Source organism: Panthera onca, chromosome B4 (assembly GCF_046562875.1).
Source record: "Panthera onca isolate mPanOnc1 chromosome B4, mPanOnc1 haplotype 2, whole genome shotgun sequence".
NCBI classification, from domain to species: Eukaryota; Metazoa; Chordata; class Mammalia; order Carnivora; family Felidae; genus Panthera; species Panthera onca.
This window is the reverse complement of record NC_138345.1, coordinates 14,166,823-14,186,459: the sequence shown is the minus strand read 5'-3', so window position 1 is coordinate 14,186,459 and position 19,637 is coordinate 14,166,823. Positions and strand designations below refer to the sequence as shown.

At 41.6% G+C, this 19,637-nt stretch overlaps 1 protein-coding gene across 1 annotated transcript in view; it reads left to right on the top strand.

The window, feature by feature from the left end:
- ITGA8 (integrin subunit alpha 8) overlaps window positions 1–4,317 on the top strand; it is a 185,968-nt gene extending 181,651 nt beyond the window's left edge. Inside the window, exon 30 of the mRNA XM_078450391.2 lies at window positions 1,167–4,317. Within this exon, the coding sequence (XP_078306517.2) occupies window positions 1,167–1,253 (87 nt within the window). The 3' untranslated portion in view covers window positions 1,254–4,317. The remainder of the gene's footprint in view (window positions 1–1,166) is intronic.
- The last annotated feature ends 15,320 nt before the right edge of the window (window positions 4,318–19,637 follow it).

Sequence of the window (19,637 nt, the reverse complement as noted above, 5' to 3'; positions counted from 1 at the left end):
TCTTGCCAATAAGTCCATCTCCATTAGGAAGGCTTAATGAATTCTTTCATGTGTTTCTGGCCTGAAAACCAACACGACTGCCAAGTTTCACAGACCTTTCCATTCCAAAAAAGAAACAATGGCACAATTACATGACTGTAAGAGTAATTAATCTAGTCACATCTTAGTTAACCACTATTGTTGGGGTTCCCCAAAATCATAGTGTATTTTTATCTTAAAACAATTTGTGGCATGCTTAAAAAATGGAGAAAACCTTGCCATGTGAGCTAAATAATGGCTTTCCTGATCATTATCAATTGTTTTGTGCCATCCTGAGCCTACACGGTCTACTGAATTTTTTACCTTTTGAAATAGACCTTTGTGTTATTCTGTTATTTATACCATCTTTGTTTCCATAAATGATAGTGTGGCAATTGACAGAATATGGTCCTAGTCTTGCAGAAAAAAAAAAAAAAAAAGACAACTCAATAGTTATCAACAAAACCCAATGCATTTGGCTTCTGGTGTAAGAAGCAATAAATAAGAATTGAGGTCAAGATTTCTAGGGAAAGTTAGATTCTCCTAGACCAAATACTAATTTGAAATTCAGGAGGATTAAGATTCTAGAATCACTTCTTCCCCAAGTTGTTGGTTGATCTTTAGAAAGTTGCTTAGATGTTCTGGGATTTAAAGGAATGACCTTTCTAGACAAAGAATGACAATCTACTTTTCCTGTATATGCTCTGTGTTCCACAAGTACAGAGGGATATGCAAGTTTCTCCTCTCTTTTTCCTAAATTCCACACTGAGATAGCCTATGACACACTTCAGGAGAGAGTCCCCCTTCCCTGGCCAGCAGCAGTTAGCACTTCTGCTGGCTCCAAAAAACATGCAGAAAAGCAGAGAGGAAATCTTTGGGCCTTGTTGCTATAATCTCAGGAAAAATATACGAGGTCCCTAAGTGGATTATATAACACAGGGAAATTCTCCCACTAGCACGAACACTCTGCCTTATGCAATAAATTCGTCACCGCAGGTAAAGGATCCTCAGCTTTCCCCTCCTAATTCAGAGAATTGGTCAGATAATATCCACAGAGCTTCAGTTTCTTATAGAAAATACAATAAAGTGAAAATTCTTAGAACGAGGAGTTTCACCCATTCCCAGAACACCGTTTCTCTTTTTCACAGTGCGGATTCTTTGACAGAGCAAGACCACCCCAGGATGACATGAATGACAGGGAACAACTCACAGATGAGAAAACCATTGAGACATGAAAAGCAAAAGCAAAGTTCAAGACACTCGAACACTGGTCCTGTTCAAAGCAAAGAAGGAACATAAAGGTTAAACAAAGGTTTCCCTGTACCCGCCAGCGACCTAGGAAATGGAAGGGCCCCAGAAATATCACCTCATCTGTGCTGCACTTTGGAGAAGATGCCACGGAGCCCAGAGACCCTTCTGGGAGAGGTAACGTCCTCAACACTGTGGAAACCATTAGCCATCACGGAAGACATCTTTTGCTTTAGTCATTCTGCCTTTGGCAGACACTCTGAAATGGGCATGGGAACTCAAGTTGCTTTCCAGGTAAATCCAACTCAAGTCGCAGAGATGAACTATTGGAATTACGGTCAACTTCAGAAGGTGAACTAGGACCAAACCTTCCAACACTACTGTATCCAGCGGAATATTTGACACCTCCCTATGGAAAAGAAGCATTTCTAATGAAGTTATGGCTCAGGGAGACAAGCATATGTTGTTGGTACTGTGAAAGTACTTTTGAAACGACAAAGATAATCTTGTAACTGAGGATAACAATTTATTTATTTATTTTCCATGTCTCTGGGCAGATATCCTGGTCATCTAGAAGATTTGGACATTAAGATTTGGTTAGCTGGTTCTCGAAATCACTCACTAAATTTCCTTCTAAGGTAACCATCTGGTGCAGATAAATTCACAGAACATCTTTAGACAGCGCTAAGAAAAAGCAGACAGTTTCACTTAATACTTAGCTGCCTGCTACCTGAAATCACTTGGATTCACACTTTCCGAGGACTCACATCTGCTTGATTTAGCTTGGCAAAAAGTTGTATTTATATTTCCTTTCATACAAAAAAAAAAAAAAATGCTTTCTATTGACTTAATTAGCAATACACAGATTTCAAGGTCCTCTCACACCTGTGTGGTGTTTAAAAGTAAGGGTAAAATTTCTGAGTCCATTGATACAAAAACAGTTTTACAATATGGGTAAACATTATTTTTAATGTCTATAAGGAACAACAGCAATACTTAGCTTGGGATTAAATCACCTATTTCTCTACTATTCCTCAAATCTATATACACAGAGAAGACACATCAAGCATACATGGGAAAGAAATACAAAGTTATGCAGATGTGAGATGAACCCAGAAAAGGGATTCCTAAGAATTTTATTTAGAATTTCCTATTCTAACCTTACTACTCATTTTTACCGCTAATCTTTATAATACACAACTTCAGAAAATAACCTTTATTTAAGCTATTCTCCCATCACCTAAAATTTAACCACCACAGAAAGTTGATGTTTAAAACTCTTGTAAATAATCCATAGTCGTGTGTAATGTCATCGTTTCTGAAGTAAACTTGACCAGCCAAAGTTATATAATCTGCACAGTTTTGTAGCCTTTTTATGATCATGAAAAATTACCATGAAGAAATGCTGAACAAATTTTATATTTATGTGCAATATTTTATAGACCTACGTATCTAAAGCATGTATGTTTACACTGGCATTAGTTATTTTTTTAATTAATATCCTATTACATATAATAGAGCAAGTGGACCAAAATCCTTAGGTTTACAAAGCAGTTGGAAAAGTTGTATTCCCAGCGTCAGCAATCACACTTTATTTGAAAGATGAGCCAAACTCACAGACATTAAGTTTTCTGTTGTGCCTTAGCCTGGAGGCCAGCCATTTGGCTATAGTTGCAGATCTTCCTTGGAAACCAAATGCAAGGCTCATGGAAGGATACTCTGACGCAGTTCATATTTTTCCCAGTTGTGAATTAAATCCTGTCACGGTAGCAGTTTCAAGTTGTAAGGACAGAAGTCTGGCTCCCAGGGCATATGGCCGACTGTGGGTGAGAACCGCAGGTGCCTCAGAGAGTTTGAGGGTCCCACACCAGCCTCTGCAGGTCTTCTGTGTTAGTCCTCCAGGTAGAATTGGTTTGGCAAGGAGGTGGCTGTCTATATGTGATTGGAGGAGTGCCAAACAGGTTTCTCCGCCCCCACATAACACCCTAACTCTTGTCATCATGCCTGACTTTGGGCCAATAGAGATTAGCTCCTAAGGATTTGGGGTTCTAGAAGGACCCTGAGAAAACCCACCCATTGCCTTTTAAAAGTTAACATTCGTGAAGAAACTCAGAACCCCTAGGGCTACATAAATGTAGGACCCCATGAGCTGGGTCACACAGACACCCGGAGGAAAGGACAGATGCCAGGAACAAGACTAGGACCCGGAACGGAGCGAGATCTGAGGTTTCCTCACAGTCTCAGCCAAGAGTGGTCCTCTCTGCAGAGACGGACATTTGACAGAGGACCATCACACACACAGTGGACCCTCTGCCACTTTAGATGTGGAAGCAAATGGAGGAAAGGGGGCACCTGAGGTCAGGTGAACCTACCAGTCATCAGTTCCCGAGCAGCACCGCCGCTTAAGGAACACTCTGTCGATGCACTGAGAGTATCTGCTTCTCGCCATAACACTGCCGATCACTTTCATAATTCATGTTGTACCATGCTTCTGTTAGAGTCTATGTATATCTTAGATATCCCTTTTGAAATTCTTACAGCTGGCTTAGAAGACGTGGAAAAAAGGGGCAAATCAAGTTTTATACACTTGGAGATTTTTATACAGTAAATAAACATGGACTAGTCACCACTGAAACCCCCACTTTTTCAACTCCTTTTTTTTCTTCTTTTATTTAAATACATATGTAGATATCTGTGAAGATTTTCACATGCCTATTAACCTTGCCACTAATAAAATGAAAAATTAAAGACACGATGACGTACTTGTGGTCTGTTTTGCACACAGCGTACAGCTTTCCCACAATAGCAGAGATCAAACGTTTCTATCTTTATGCTTTGATTTTTCATTATTATAAAGACATTTAATGTTGGAAGAAATCTGGAAGAGTGAGAATACAACATTTCTTTGGGATGATGAGAATGTTCTAAACTTAGATTGTGGTGATGTTTGCATAACTCCATGAATACACCAAAAAATACTGAATTGTACACTTTAAATGGGTAAGTTTTATAATATGTGAATTAAATCCCAATAAAGGTATTTAAAAAACATTTTTAAGTTACTTCTAATAACTCTACCCTTATACAACTGATTACTTTTCTCTACATTGCCTTTCAAATTTTGACCATATAAAAATCTTAGCACCTTTTTTAAGTTTATTTATTTATTTTTGAGAGGGAGAGAAAGTGCACACAAGCTGGGGAGGGGCAGAGAGAGATGGAGAAGGAGAATCCCGAGCAGGCTCCAGACTATCAGCATGGAGCCCAGTGTGGGGCTTGAACTCATGAACCGTGAGATCATGACCTGAACCAAAATCGCGAGGCAGACACTTAACCGACTGAGCCACACAGGCTCCCCAAAATCTTAGCTCCTTTATGAAGCTCTGTGTCTTCAGCCAAGCTGTGTCTCCAGCTGCCTAATGGCATTTTATGAATCACTAGCCTTTTCCTTTCGTTTGCATGACTATCTTCCAACTGCATTGACCCTTAATGAGAGCAGGAAACATAATCTTTTCACCTTTGTGTCTCCAGGACCTAGGACCAACCTCTGCTATATAGTCAGTGCTCACAAACATTTCTAGAATAAATAAATAAATATACCTACGCATATAATAATAATCACAGGGAACATGTACTTTTGTAATCTACTTCTATTACAAAGCCCCAGGGTGCACACATTATTCATAGTGTTCATACAATGTTATTTTAATAGTTACCCCAAGTTCTTTTCAATTAGTAGGCCATCTTTTGTTTAAACATCCCCCCTCTCATCAGAAATAGTTCTTCACAGATTCATTTATTAAGAATAACATTAAACTGAGGGGCACCTGGGTGGCTCAGTCGGTTAAGCGTCCAACTTCAGATCAGGTCATGATCTCATCGTTTGTGGGTTCGAACCCCACATCCGGCTCTGTGCTGACAGCTCAGCCTGCTTTGGATTCTTGGTCTCCCTCCCTCCATCCCTCCCCCACTCATGATCTGTCTCTGTCTCTCTGAAAAATAAATAAACATAAGGGCGCCTGGGTGGTTCAGTTGGTTGAGAGTCCAACTTTGGCTCAGGTCATGATCTTGCGGTTTGTGGATTCAAGCCCCACGTCGGGCTCTGTACTGACAGCTCGGAGCCTGGAGCCTATTTTGGATTCTGTGTCTCCCTCTCCCTGCCCCTCCCCTGCTCATGCTCTGTCTCTCCCTCTCTCTCAAAAATAAATAAACATAAAAAAAGTTTAAAAAATAAATAATAAATAAATAAACATTAAAAAATTTTAAGAATACCATTAAGAATAATTTTAATAATTAACTTTAATAATTTTAAGAATAATAAGAATAATTTTAAGAATAACTTTCATCCATGAGGCTTCTCTTGGTTACTTCAATGAATGAACTTCACATGTCTTTACTTGGTCAAAGTATAGAAGATTTTGTGGTTCTTGAAAAGATTGCTTCTTAAGAGCACTAGATCAATTTGCATTAACCTAAATATACTGTTTCCTTCATAATTCTGTCAGTATTCTAAAATATTTTGGTAACTGTTTCCAAGAAATACTTTAATTGTATTTCACTAGAATTCAGTTATTTGATATAGACATTTAATTTTGAGTTCCAATATTTATCAACCATTCAATATAGACCAATGTGCTGGCCATACCCTGTAAGACATTTAAAGACCTGCCATTTGTCTGGCCAGTATCCATGAGTCCCAACAAGAAGAACCCTGCATTCCCATGCCTTCCTTATAGCCTAAAGCAAGCTATCAGATGAATCTCTCACTTCATATTATATATCACTCACACTTCAAAGCCTACATATATATATCTAAAGGCTTATGGTGGTTTTCAAGGATGCCTGTGTATCCCAGATGAAAAAAAAATGCAAAACCAAATCTGAGATTTGGTAATATTGGAGCTGACCATCAAAGCACCATCCCAGTACCAACTTGCCTGAGTGGGGCAAGACTTCCCGTAACACACACAAGGGTCTATTCTAGGCCAACCGCACTGGTTAAAGCCTAAACATGTTCATAGTGAGGGAAAAAACCATCTTACCATGTCTTTTACAGAAGTAAAAGGCTTTGTAGTTGGATGCACGCAGTGAGAACTCGCTCTTCTCAACAAATTCTGCTGATATCTTTGTCACTTCCAGCCATTTTATATGTAGACACTTAAATGCATCAATACCTTCTCTTTTCTTAAGTTTATTCATTTATTTTGAGAGAGAAAGAGAGAGTGAACAGGGGAGAGGCAGAGAGAGAGAGAAAGAGAATCCTAAGTAGGCTCTGCACCAAGGTGGGGCTCGAATTCACAAACCAGGAGATCATGACCTGAGCGGAAATCAAGAGTCAGATGCTTACCCAATTGAGCCACCAGGAACCCCTGCATCAGTATTTTCTAATCAGAATGTAAGGTTCTGTGACAAAGTGAAATTCCCTTCCAAGTTGCACACTTGCTCTGTGAAGTTTGCACAGATCCTTACAGGTTGTCTATAGAACACAGCACCCTGGCACCCCCAAGGAGATCAAAAATGTGAAAACCTAGGGGCGTGTGGGTGGCTCAGTGGGTTAAGCATCCGACTTCAGCCTAGGTCATGATCTCGCTGTTCTGAGTTTGAGCCCCACATCAGGCTCTGTGCTGATAGCTCAAAGCCCAGAGCCTGCTTCAGACTGTGTCTTCCTCCCTCTCTCTCTCTCTCTCTCTCTCTCTCTCTCGGTCCCTCCCCCATTCATGCTCTGTCTCTGTCTCTCAAAAATTAATAAACATTAAAAAAAATTTTTAAAAACGTGAAAACCTTTGCTTGATATCCATGAATGCTAAGATACTACCTCCCTAGGGTGTGATGTTCTTCTCCCCAAATGTAGCAGATTTTCTCCTTCAGAACTCTGATGACATTAAAAGGCTGATTTCTTTAGCATGAAAAGTTTAAAGCACTGCAACTTTAGACTCAGTTGGGAGCTGAGCAAAACCATAACCCCCCAGTGGTGCTGAAGTCAATGGCACGTTCAGAATGGCCAGCACACACATAAAGCACAACTCTGCTTGCCATGTTAAACTCTCCCCGACCCCACCCCCAAAATGCCATCTGCCTGACACACTGCCTTTTGGGATTGTTCATGAGCAAGTTCTCTGTTATTTATGATTGTTAGCCAAAACCCATATGGAAATGTAGCTTGATACGAGCGCCTCTTGACAATAAAAAGTCTTGAATTTAACTTCTTTCAGCACCATGATAGGACGCAGCGTGAATGTTCTTAGTATCTGTCTGCTGTTGCATATCTTGATTGGGCACTGTGTTGTAGAAAGAACCGAGTTATCAGCAAATTGCCCTGCTATCCAACCTGTCTTTGGATGATCTTTTAAGCAGTAACAGGGGGCCCCCCTGGATTAAAAATTTCAGATTTAACTTTCATTCACTTAATTGATTGTAGGGTCAGAGCATATGCAAGCATTTTTATTTTTCTGAGAATGTTTAATTTTTTAAAAACTCCCCATTTCTTTTCTGTGTTAGCTTCCTGAAAGGGCTGCCATAACAAATACCACAAACTGGGTGGCTTAAAACAGCAGGAAGTTATTGTCACATATTTTTTGAAGCCAGAAATCTGAAATGAAGGTGTTTAGGGTCCATCCCAATGATCTCATTTTAGAGACCCTATCTCCAAATCCAGGCACATTCTGAGATAAGGCGGGGGGGGGGGGGGGGGGGGGGCTTCAATACGATGTTTTGGCAAAACACAATTCAAGTCATAATACCCTCTTGCAAAAATATCAAGACAGATAGATGACAAGGTGATAAAGCACATATGAATTAATGATAGGCTGACGAGTTTAAAGAGGGTATCTTTGTATCTGTCTTTTGATTTCTACTCACACAGGTAATATACTAGTATTGCCAAGTACCTAATAGATGCATAAATATTCGTTGCCCCTCCCCCCTGCCACCTACTGCTTCACACACATATTAGAAGATTAAGATAGTTGCATTTGTCATATGATTGACTCTTCTGCTCAGCAGTTTTCTGCTGCCACCCCCGACTTTCTCATTCCCCACTTTCCTTCTCTTTAGAAAAAACCATCTTATTCTCAAGACTCAATGGATAGATGTGAGCTTTGTGATACGAGGGACTAGATTCCCTCCTGGTTAGAATCAACGGTGCTGGTACTGTGTAAGGGAATCCCAAGAAAAGCTTCTATTTGGGGACGTAGGGCTTGAACCCTAGCCCCACTGGTCAACACAGTTCTTAAACGTGCAATAACCAGAGCTGAGAGAAACAGCTACCGTGATGGACGGCTGAAAACAGACAAGAGACAAGAAAACAAAGCAAAGATAACCAGCATTCACTGGGCACGTGTTGTGTGTGGCAGGGGAGTTTACCCAAAAAGAAAAAGAGAAAGAAAGAAGATGAGACCCTTGGTGCCTAACAACAGACATAAGTCTGGTCTCAGCGTTTGGCCAACAGGTCAGAGTCAGAGCCCACTGAGCGGGCCCTGTCTCTGGCTTCTGCTGCACCTGTCTGCTCTTCCCACCACTTTCTTCCAGATCATCAACAGAAGTCTCCATCAGTGTACACGTGGGGTGGGCGGGGTGGCTCCCGCTCCGGGGGGAGAGCCCTGCACACTTCCCTTTGGCCACTGGCCTCTTACCCCACACTCAGCCTCAGGCTTCTGTGCAAGCCGGCAAGCTCCAGGCATCAGCTGCCCTGGTGGGATATCATTGCTGAGAAAAGCTGCAAAGATAGGACAAACCTCAAGCACACAATGTGAAGAGGATGGCTAATATAGAGAAAAGAACATCTAAGGGCTATTATCTGACAGGAAATCCCTGAAGGACTATAGGAGGAGTAGGAGGCAGAAGTAGGAAGGAGTTGGGATGGAATAGTAAAGGTAATAACAGCAACAAAATGGAAATTCATTAAGCTTGCACTCTGGGTCAAGCCCTCTGCTAAGTGCCTTCTGTGTATTTTTCATCTCAGCCACCATAGGAGGCAGATACTAGGATTATCCCTGTTTTCCAGAAGACTGAGGTCTAGAAAGAGTAAATAGCTTGATGGTCTACAACATAGCTGGTGGAAGAACTGAGATTCAAATCTGGGTCTGCCTACCTCCAGAGGCCAAGACCAAAAAAAAAAAGAGCACCTACTATATTCTATGTGGAGACTAGAGAAGGAACCATTTAAGGGGCGCCTGGGTGGCTCAGGTGGTTAAGTGCCCAACTCTAGGTTTTGGCTCAGGTCACAATCTCAAGGTTCATGAGTTTGGGCCCCACATTGGGCTCCATGCTGAAGTGTGGAGCCTGCTTGGTATTCTCTCTCTCTCTCTCTCTCTCTCTCTCTCTCTCTGTCCCTCCCAATCTCTAAGTAAATAAACAAAAGAGACAGAATCACTTAAGAAAATGGAGTTAAATGGTTTTTCATGACCTCGATGATCTCTTTTAAATTCTCCCAGAACTTATTTTAAATTCTAAATTTTAGTTTAATTTTAAATTCTCCCTCAATGTATTTTACTAAAAATAATAACAGCTTCTCAGTATGAAAGCACAGAGCTGGGTCCTTCAAGTTACAGAGTCTGGATTAGAACAAGAGAATTCCTGTCCTCTCTTACTTTCCAAACTCTCTTTAGATTCATGCATATGGTGAAATATTCTCAATACCTGTGAACACCTTACAAGTTAGGTATACATTACTTTATTTGAAGAATATATGGATTGAGAAACTCATTCTTTAGGTCATTCATGAAGATTGACACTGACTCCCAAAGCCACAGGGATATCAGAGTTGGGAACTGGTGTACTTTAAATAGTTTTCCTCATACTAAAAAGCTACTGGTTAGAAGCCCTCAAGCTGGAATAAACTTAGTGTGTCAGATCAAAATATCTAGACTTTTCCAGTTTCATTTTAGCAAACCGTGATCTCATATAATGTCCTGCCAAGGCCTAAAACAATTGCTGTCTAGTGACCTAGTTATTCAGAGGACTAATCTGATGTTTTGTTCCTATCTTTTGGAAACCAGAGGTAATAAAGGATTAACCCCTGACAAATAGAATTCCAGTTTAATCCTACACCTAGGAGGTCTGCTAACTGCATCAGCATCGATGTCCGTTCATATGTAATTCAGGATCTGTGATGCTGAAATATTAAACTTTATTTTTAAATCAAGATGCTATGTGTACACTTAGAAGAATGAATCTCTCCTAACTCGCTCTCCTGTTGGACAGACAGTGAGGAAGACCATGGGTCAAGGAAAAGTAATGATGTGTGGCTTTGCCTGATGCCTCATGGGGCAGGCATTTCATTTGGGCTGGGTAGGAAGACAGGGAAATACAGAAGACATTGTACTTTCTCTTCAGGGGTTTGGACCACACTGTGTTCAAGAACTAGTTTTTATCCATAGGTGTGGAAAGGATGTAAATGAGATGTGTGTGTTGGCGGGGGGGAGGGAGAGAGAGGGAGAATATGTGTGTAAAGAGAATGTGCAATGCACACTGGTGGGGAAAACTTGAAGGGAGCTTCACTGGAAAAGCAGACTGTACTGTAAAGCCTCCGAGGAAAGAAAGGAAGCTGGTGGCTTAGGAGGACACTGGGCTTACCTCATCCTGCTGATCGCTTAGATTCCACCCACATCTGCCTAAATAACCCAGAAAACCACTGGAAGACTAGCTGAATAGACTCTCCGGAGCCAAGCGTAGACAAGAGGCCCATGGAAGAGGGTAGGAAGGGCAGAGAGGCAGTGCACGCTACACGGACTGGTGGGAGGGAGCTGGGGCGGTGGAGGGGCAGCACGCCCGGCAAGGCAGAGCCCACAAGTCTGGCTTGCAAAAGCGGAGGGGCCAGACGGAGTGTGTTCTGACAGCCAGCCGGACTTCACATCCAGAATGTTATAAGTCAACAGCTCTGCCCGGAAAGCGGGAGGGCGAGAGGACACTGGGAGGGAGAGGTGTTGAGCCCTGGAAGACAGAGCTCAGCTCGGCGGGGAACAAATGCGTTGGCCAGCACCATTGCCCTCTCCCACCCCCCCCAGCCAAAATTCCAAAGGGAACCAGTTCACGGCACCAAACTTGCTTGCACTGCGCAAACGCCCAACGTTGTACTTCTGTGGATCCATCCTTCCAATGGGCCTGCCTCCCTCCTGGTGCTGCAGGGCCTCTCCCACAGGGGACCACCGACAGCAAAGCTGGCTAAGCTTGCCCCTCCCGCCCCTTTGCACCTTGTGGATCCACCCCATCTGATACGCCCTTGGCCAGATCCCATCAAAGCAGCTCCACAAGCCTGGCAGTGTGCAAACAGCCCAGACAGGGGCCACACCACTCCACAGTGAGTCCTGCCCCTAGGAGAGGGGAAGATAAGGTACACACTAGTCTGACTGTGGCCTCAGTGGTGGGCTGAGAGCAGACATTGGGTCTGACTGCGGCCCACCCAGCTACCACAGGGACTACCCAAAATGACGAAACAGAATTCTCCTCAAAAGAAACTCCAGGAAGTAGCAACAGCTAACGAACTGATCAAAACCGATTTAAGCAAAATAATGGAACAAGAATTTAGAATAATAGTCATAAAATTACTCGCTGGGCTTGAAAAAAGCATAGAGGACAGCAGAAAATCTACTGCTACAGAGATCAAGGGACTAAAAAATAGTCATGAGGAACTAAAAAATGCTATAAATGAGGTGCAAAATAAAATGGAGGCTGCTTCAGCCTCTCACAGACTGAAGGGGCAGAGGGGAGAATAGGTGAATTAGAAGATAAAATTATGGAAAAAGAGGAAGCTGAGAAAAAGGAAGATAAAAAAATCCAGGATCACGAGGGGGATAATTAGAGAACTAAGTGACTCAATCAAACAGAACAATATCCATATCACAGGAATTTCAAAAGAAGAAGAAGAGAGAGAAAGGGGCTGAAGATGTACTTGAACAAATCATAGCTGAGACCTTCCCTGATCTGGTGAAGGAAACAGGGATTGAAATCCAAGAGGCACAGAGAACTCCCTTCAGACATAACTTGAATCAATCTTCTGCATGACATATCATAGTGAAACTGGCAAAATATAAGGATAAAGAGAGAATTCTGAAAGCAGCTAGGGATAAACAGGCCCTAACTTCCAAAGGTAGACACATCAGGGTAGTAGCAGACCTATCTACTGAAACTTGACAGACCAGAAAGGAATGGCAGAAAATCTTCAATGTGATCAACAGAAAAAATATGCAGCCGAGAATCCTTTATCCAGCAAGCCTGTCATTCAGAATAGAAGGAGAGATAAAGGTCTTCCCAAACAAACAAAAACTGAAGGAATTCATCACCACTAAACCAGCCCTACAAGAGATCCTAAGGGGGACTATGTGAGTGAAATGTTGCAAGGACCACAAAGTACCAGAGACATCACTACAAGCATGAAACCTACAGACATCACAATGACTCTAAACCCATATCTTTCAATAATAACACTGAATGTAAATGGACTAAATGCTCCAATTAAAAGACATACGGTATCAGAATGGATAAAAAAACAAGACCCATCTATTTGGTGTCTACAAGAGATGCATTTTAGACCTGAGGACACCTTCAGATTGAAAGTGAGGGGATGGAGAACTATCTATCATGCTACTGGAAGTCAAAAGAAAGCTGGAGTAGCCATACTTATATCAGACAAACTAGACTTTAAATTAAAGGCTGTAACAAGAGATGAAGAAGGGCATCATATAATAATTAAAGGGTCTATCCATAAGGAAGAGCTAACAATTATAAATGTCTATGCACCGAATACAGGAGCCCCCAAATATATAAACAATCACAAACATAAGCAACCTTATTGATAAGAATGTGGTAATTGCAGGGGACTTTAATATCCCACTTACAACAATGGATAGATCATGTAGACACAGGATCAATAAAGAAACAAGGGCCCTGAATGATACATTGGATCAGATGGACTTAACAGATAATATTTAGAACTCTGCATCCCAAAGCAACAGAATGTACTTTCTTCTCGAGTGCACATGGAACATTCTCCAAGACAGATCACATACTAGGTCACACAACAGCCCTTCATAAGTATAAAAGAATTGAGATCATACCATGCACACTTTCAGACCACAATGCTATGACACTTGAAATGAACCACAGGAAAAAGCCTGGAAAACCTCCAAAAGCATGGAGGTTAAAGAACACCCTACCAAAGAATGAATGGGTCAACCAGGCAATTAGGGAAGAGATTAAGAAATATATGGAAACAAATGAAAATACAACAATCCAAATGTTTTGGGATGCAGCGAAGGCAGTCCTGAGATGAAAATACATTGCAATCCAGGCCTATCTCAAGAAACAAGAAACATCCCAAATACAAAATCTAACAGCACACCTAAAGGAAATAGAATCAGAACAGCAAAGACACCCAACACCCAGCAGAAGAAGAGAAAAAATAAAGATCAGAGCAGAAATAAACAATATAGAGTCCCCCCCAAAAAAACAGAACAGATCAATGAAACAAAGAGTTGCTTTTTTGAAAAAATAAACAAAATCGAGAAACCTCTGGCCAAGTTTCTCAAAAAGAAAAGAGAGAGGACCCAAATAGATAAAATCATGAATGAAAATGGACTTATTATAACCAATCCCTCAGAAACACAAGCAATTACAAGGGAATACTATGAAAAATTATATGCCAACAAACTGGATAACCTGGAAGAAATGGACAAATTACTAAGCACCCACACACTTCCAAAACTCAAACAGGAAGAAATAGAAAATTTGAACAGACCCATAACCAGCGAAGAAATTGAATCAGTTATCAAAAATCTCCCAAGAAATAAGAGTGCAGGACCAGATGGCTTCCCTGGGGAATTCTACCAGAGGTTTAAAGCAGATATAATACCTATCCTTCTCAAGCTGTTCCAAAAAATAGAAAGGGAAGGAACACCTCCAAACTCGTTCTATGAAGCCAGCATTACTTTGATTCCCAAACCAGACAGAGACCCAGCAAAAAAAGAGAACTACAGACCAATATCCCTGATGAATACGGATGCAAAGATTCTCAACAAGATGTGAGCAAATTGAATTCAACAGCATTTAAAGGAATTATTCACCATGCTCAAGTGGGATTCATTCCTGGGCTGCAGGGCTGGTTCAATATTCGCAAATCAATCAATGTGATACATCACATTAATAAAAGAAAAGATAGGAACCATATGATCCTGTCAATTGATGCAGAAAAAGCATTTGACAAAATTCAGCATTCTTTCATAATAAAAACCCTCGAGAAAGTTGGGATAGAAGGAACATGCTTAAACATCATAAAAGCCATTTATGAAAAGCCCACAGCTAATATCACCCTCAATGGGGAAAAACTGAGAGCTTTCCCCCTGAGATCAGGAACACGACAGGGATGTCCTTTCTCACCACCGTTAACATAGTGTTGGGAGTTCTAGCATCAGCAATCAGGCAACAAAAGGAAATCAAAGACATCCAAATTGGCAAAGATGAAGTCAAGCTTTCACTTTTTGCAGATGATATGATATTATACATGGAAAACCTGAAAGACTGCACCAAAAGTCTGCTAGAACTGATACATGAATTCAGCAAAGTTGCAGGATACAAAATTAATGTACAGAAATCAGTTGCATTCTTATAGACTAATAATGAAGCAACATAAAGACAAATAAAGAAACTGATCCCATTCACAATGGCACCAAGAATCACAAAATACCTACAAATAAACCTAACCAAAGATATAAAAGATCTGTATGCTGAAAACTATAGAAAGCTTATGAAGAAAATTGAAGACGATACAAAGAAATAGAAAAACATTCCATGCTCATAGACTGGAAGAATAAATATTGTTAAAATGTCAATACTGCCCAAAGCAATCTACACACTCAATGCAATCCCAATCAAAATTGCACCAGCATTTTTCTCGAAGCTAGAACAAGCAATCCTAAAATCTGTATGGAAACACAAAAGACCCCGAATAGCCAAAGTAAAATTGAAGAAGATGACCAGAGCGGGAGGCATCACAATCCCAGACTTTAGCTTCTACTACAAAGCTGTAATCATCAAGACAGCATGGCATTGGCACAAAAATAGACACATAGACCAATGAAATAGAATAGAAACTCCAGAATTGGACCCACAAAAGTATGGCCAACTAATCTTTGACAAAGCAGGAAAGAATAGCCAATGGAAAAAAAGACAGTCTCTTTAACAAATGGTGCTGGGAGAACTGGACAGCCACATGCAGAAGAAGGAAACTAGACCACTTTCCTACACCATTCACAAAAATAAACTCAAAATGGATAAAGGACCTGAATGTGAGACAGGAAACCATCAAAATCCTAGAGGAAAAAGCAGGAGAAAACCTCTCTGACCTCAGCCGCAGCAATTTCTTACTTGACACATCTCCAAAGGCAAGGGAATTAAAAGCAAAAATGAACTATTGGGACCTCATGAAGATAAAAAGCTTCTGCACTGCAAAGGAAACAACAAAACTAAAAGGCAACCAACAGAATGGGAAAAGATATTTGCAAATGACATATCAGACAAAGGGCTATAGTATTCAAAATCTATAAAGAACTCACCAAACGCCACACCCGAAAAACAAATAATCCAGTGAAGAAATGGGCAGAAAACATGAATAGACACTTCTCTAAAGAAGACATCCAGATGGCCAACAGGCACATGAAAAGATGCTCAACGTCGCTCCTTATCAGGGAAATACAAATCAAAACCACACTCAGATACCACCTCACGCCAGTCAGCGTGGCTAAAATGAACAAATCAGGAGACTATAGATGCTGGCGAGGATGTGGAGAAACAGGAATCCTCTTGCACTGTTGGTGGGAATGCAAACTGGTGCAGCCGCTCTGGAAAACAGTGTGGAGGTTCCTCAAAAAATTAAAAATAGATCTACCTTATGACCCAGGAATAGCACTGCTAGGAATTTACCCAAGGGATACAGGAGTACTGATGCATAGGGGCACTTGTACCCCAATGTTGATAGCAGCACTTTCAACAATAGCCAAATTATGGAAAGAGCCTAAATGTCCATCAACTGATGAATGGATAAAGAAGTTGTGGTTTATATATACAATGGAATACTACTCGGCAATGAGAAAGAATGAAATATGGCCTTTTGTAGCAACGTGGATGGAACTGGAGAGTGTGATGCTAAGTGAAATAAGTCATACAGAGAAAGACAGATACCATATGTTTTCACTCTTACGTGGATCCTGAGAAACTTAACAGAAGACCGTGGGGGAGGCGAAGGGGATAAAAAGTTAGAGAGGGAGGGAGGCAAACCATAAGAGACTCTTAAACTGAGAATAAACTGAGGGTTGATGGGGGGTGGGAGGGAGGGGAAAGTGGGTGATGGGCATTGAGGAGGGCATCTGTTGGGATGAGCACTGGGTGTTGTGTGGAAACCAATTTGACAATAAATTTCATGTTTAAAAAAAGAAATTTCAGAAAGAAAAAAATAAAAATAAAGCCTCCTAAGGAACATTCCACTAGCCTCAATGCTCAGACATGCAGAAGCGCCATGCTGCGGACAGGGATGGGCACCATGTGGCGGTCTGGTGAGTGAGAAGCGGCCTTTCCTTCAGGGCAGACTGAGATCTGCAGCATGGAGATTAGAAAAGGGAAGCTTGGTTGAATGAGCAAACTGAGGACAGGAGTAAGGAAGCAAACACTCCGTGGGTACTCTTCCCGAGGATAATGGGAAAGTCTTCCCCGCTTACACAACAGTGCCTTTCAGGGATTTCATTTCAGTGGAATTCGATCCGCGGTTCAACAGCAGACTGCAGGAATGGCCTGGATTCTTCACTCTTCCCCGTGTCTATGCCCTCTGCCATGTTGGCTTTGTTATTCCCCCATCAAAAGGCCCCCCATCCTTCTCTACCATGAGTCTGAGTTCGGCCACATGACACACTTTGGCCAGTGGGATGTTAGCCGATGGGAAGCTTGCAGAGGCATGAAAAGATGCATGCATAATAAAGCTTGCTGTCCATTAATTCTGCCATCACCAGAAGGACATGCCAGGGGCAAGCTCTTTGCACCAGGAGGAAGGTGAGAGACACGTGGAACAGAACCACCCCCACCCAAGCCCAGTGTAGATCACCTGACCCCTGCCAACCAGAGAAATAACATACATAATAATATAAGCGGTTTGTCTGAGAGAAAGACAAGCTTGCAGAAGCCTTCATGCAGAGGCCAGTCTTCACCACCACGCTGCGCGGTTCCTGTGAAGGATAAAGGTGCTAGGCAAATAAAGGGAGGTATGACACGCCCTGGAATCTTCCTCCACTCTAGCTTGTGTGAGGCGAGGGCGTCCCATTGAGGCGCCCATGTCCAGGAGTTCCCAGCAGTAAGCAGGGCCCATGGTGGCCTGGGAGCGGAGAGGGTCTTCCTCTTCAACCTCCGTTCCACCACCCTGTCCCCTGCCCGGTCACACGACAGATCTTGAGACAGGATAATTCTCCCCAACTAGAGGAGGGTTCCCATGCCGAAAAGGGAGAAATCACTCTTGGGCTACATGTCATGATTTAAGTATAATGATGTATTACACATGTGAAAATATATTCATATTATATGTGTGTGTAAATGTATATATATGTGCATGGAACATTTTGAAAATGTGTATGGGCAAGTGTAACAGGTATATATGGATGGAACTGTAACAGGGTAAACAGTATGTTAGCAACTCTTCAATTCTCTGAAGTGCTGTCATCTTCAGACTTCATTATAGTCTGCTTTTACAATGATAGTATTACTATAAAGCTGAAACTTCTCATGAACTATTAAAAATTCCTGCTTTGAACTTCAGACCTTCCTCCAGTCAAGTAAACACATATACCTGTAAGTTACATAGCACAAGCAGACATATTGCATTCTGCATGTTATTTTTACCTGTACAAGCTAAGAACATGTCAAGTGATTAAAATAATATTCTCTTGATCACACACAGATACGCTATTAGATGCCTCACTGTAAGCTTAGAATATGGGCATCCAGCTTTTTGGATGGTGTGAACAAATAGCTTTCCATATAAAATTAGGTCCGTTTTGTGCTTGGTAATTTGTAAGCCCTAAGTTCTAAGAACAAAAGTCTAATTCAACATCTTCATCAGTGGTGGCCGCCGTACCTGTCTGGAGTCATGCTCTGGACACTGCCCGTCACAGTCTTGTTCCCTTACCATACTCCAAGCCCCGACACTCAGCAAGGCATTGAGTACCAGAGAAAGGAACTCTTCGTGTCCTCCCTTATTCTGTATTTAACCAGACCCTGAGTCTTTTGTGCCATCGTGGCTCCCTCTCCTTCCTCATACCCAATGAGTCATGTCCCACTAAGGCTTCTTTCCTTTTTTTTCTTAATGTTTATTTTTGAGAGACACAGAGACAGAATGTGAGTGGGGGAAGGGCAGAGAGAGAGAGGGAAACACAGAACCCGAAGCAGACTCTAGGCTCTGAGCTGTCAGCACACAGCCCGACGCAGGGCTCTAACTCAGGAACTGTGAGATCATGACCTGAGCTGAAGTCGGATGCTTAACTGACTGAGCCAACCAGGAACCCCAAGACTTCTGTGTCTTGAAGTCATCCTGCTATCACCACCTTCACAGTCAGAGAAGATGGCAGAGTAGAAAGATCTTGAGCTCACCTCATCCCACGGACACAAGATAACAACTATATTCATATAACTAACTCTGAAAACAACCTGAAGACTATTAATACCACCAGAATAAGCCATTATATAGAGTATTGCTCTAGCTGCTTAACCAAGGTCTCTCTTTCTCTCTCTTCAACACACACACGCACACACACACACACACACACACACACACACACACACACCTCTTCATCCTTAATACTATTGTCTGTGAAAGAGTCATTACTGGTAAATTGTCCCTTTCAATCTAGAACCAAGATTTTCCTTTGATATAAGCTACCATATTTTTTTAATCTAGTCCTTTCGACCCCACTCTAAGTATCCTTTTTCCTTTTTCCCTCATGATACCATCACCCTTATATGTATATCCAAGGGACAGGAGAAAAAACACACTCCACCAAGTATTCATCACTGAAGTTGCAATTTCGCGTCTCCTGCTTTTGAGTTCACATGAGCCAAGAAAAAAAAAAAAAACTCACTGAGTTGTGTTTTGCTCAAGACAAAAATTATGAGGAGGGAGAAGGAGTGAAGGGTTACATCTGGAGACAGTTAAGTTCTGTGGCTGGAAGAACAGCTGGGACGATGTAATGTGGCAGCTTCCTCCCGCAGCCATGATGCTTTAGCTTGAAAATGCGTGGGTTGTTGAGTGGTATGGGTTTTATTTGGAAAGAAGGAATAGAGTGTGCCTTCAGAGAGGAAATTTAACAGTTTATTCATGTTCTTCAACCACTTTTTGCCCTAAA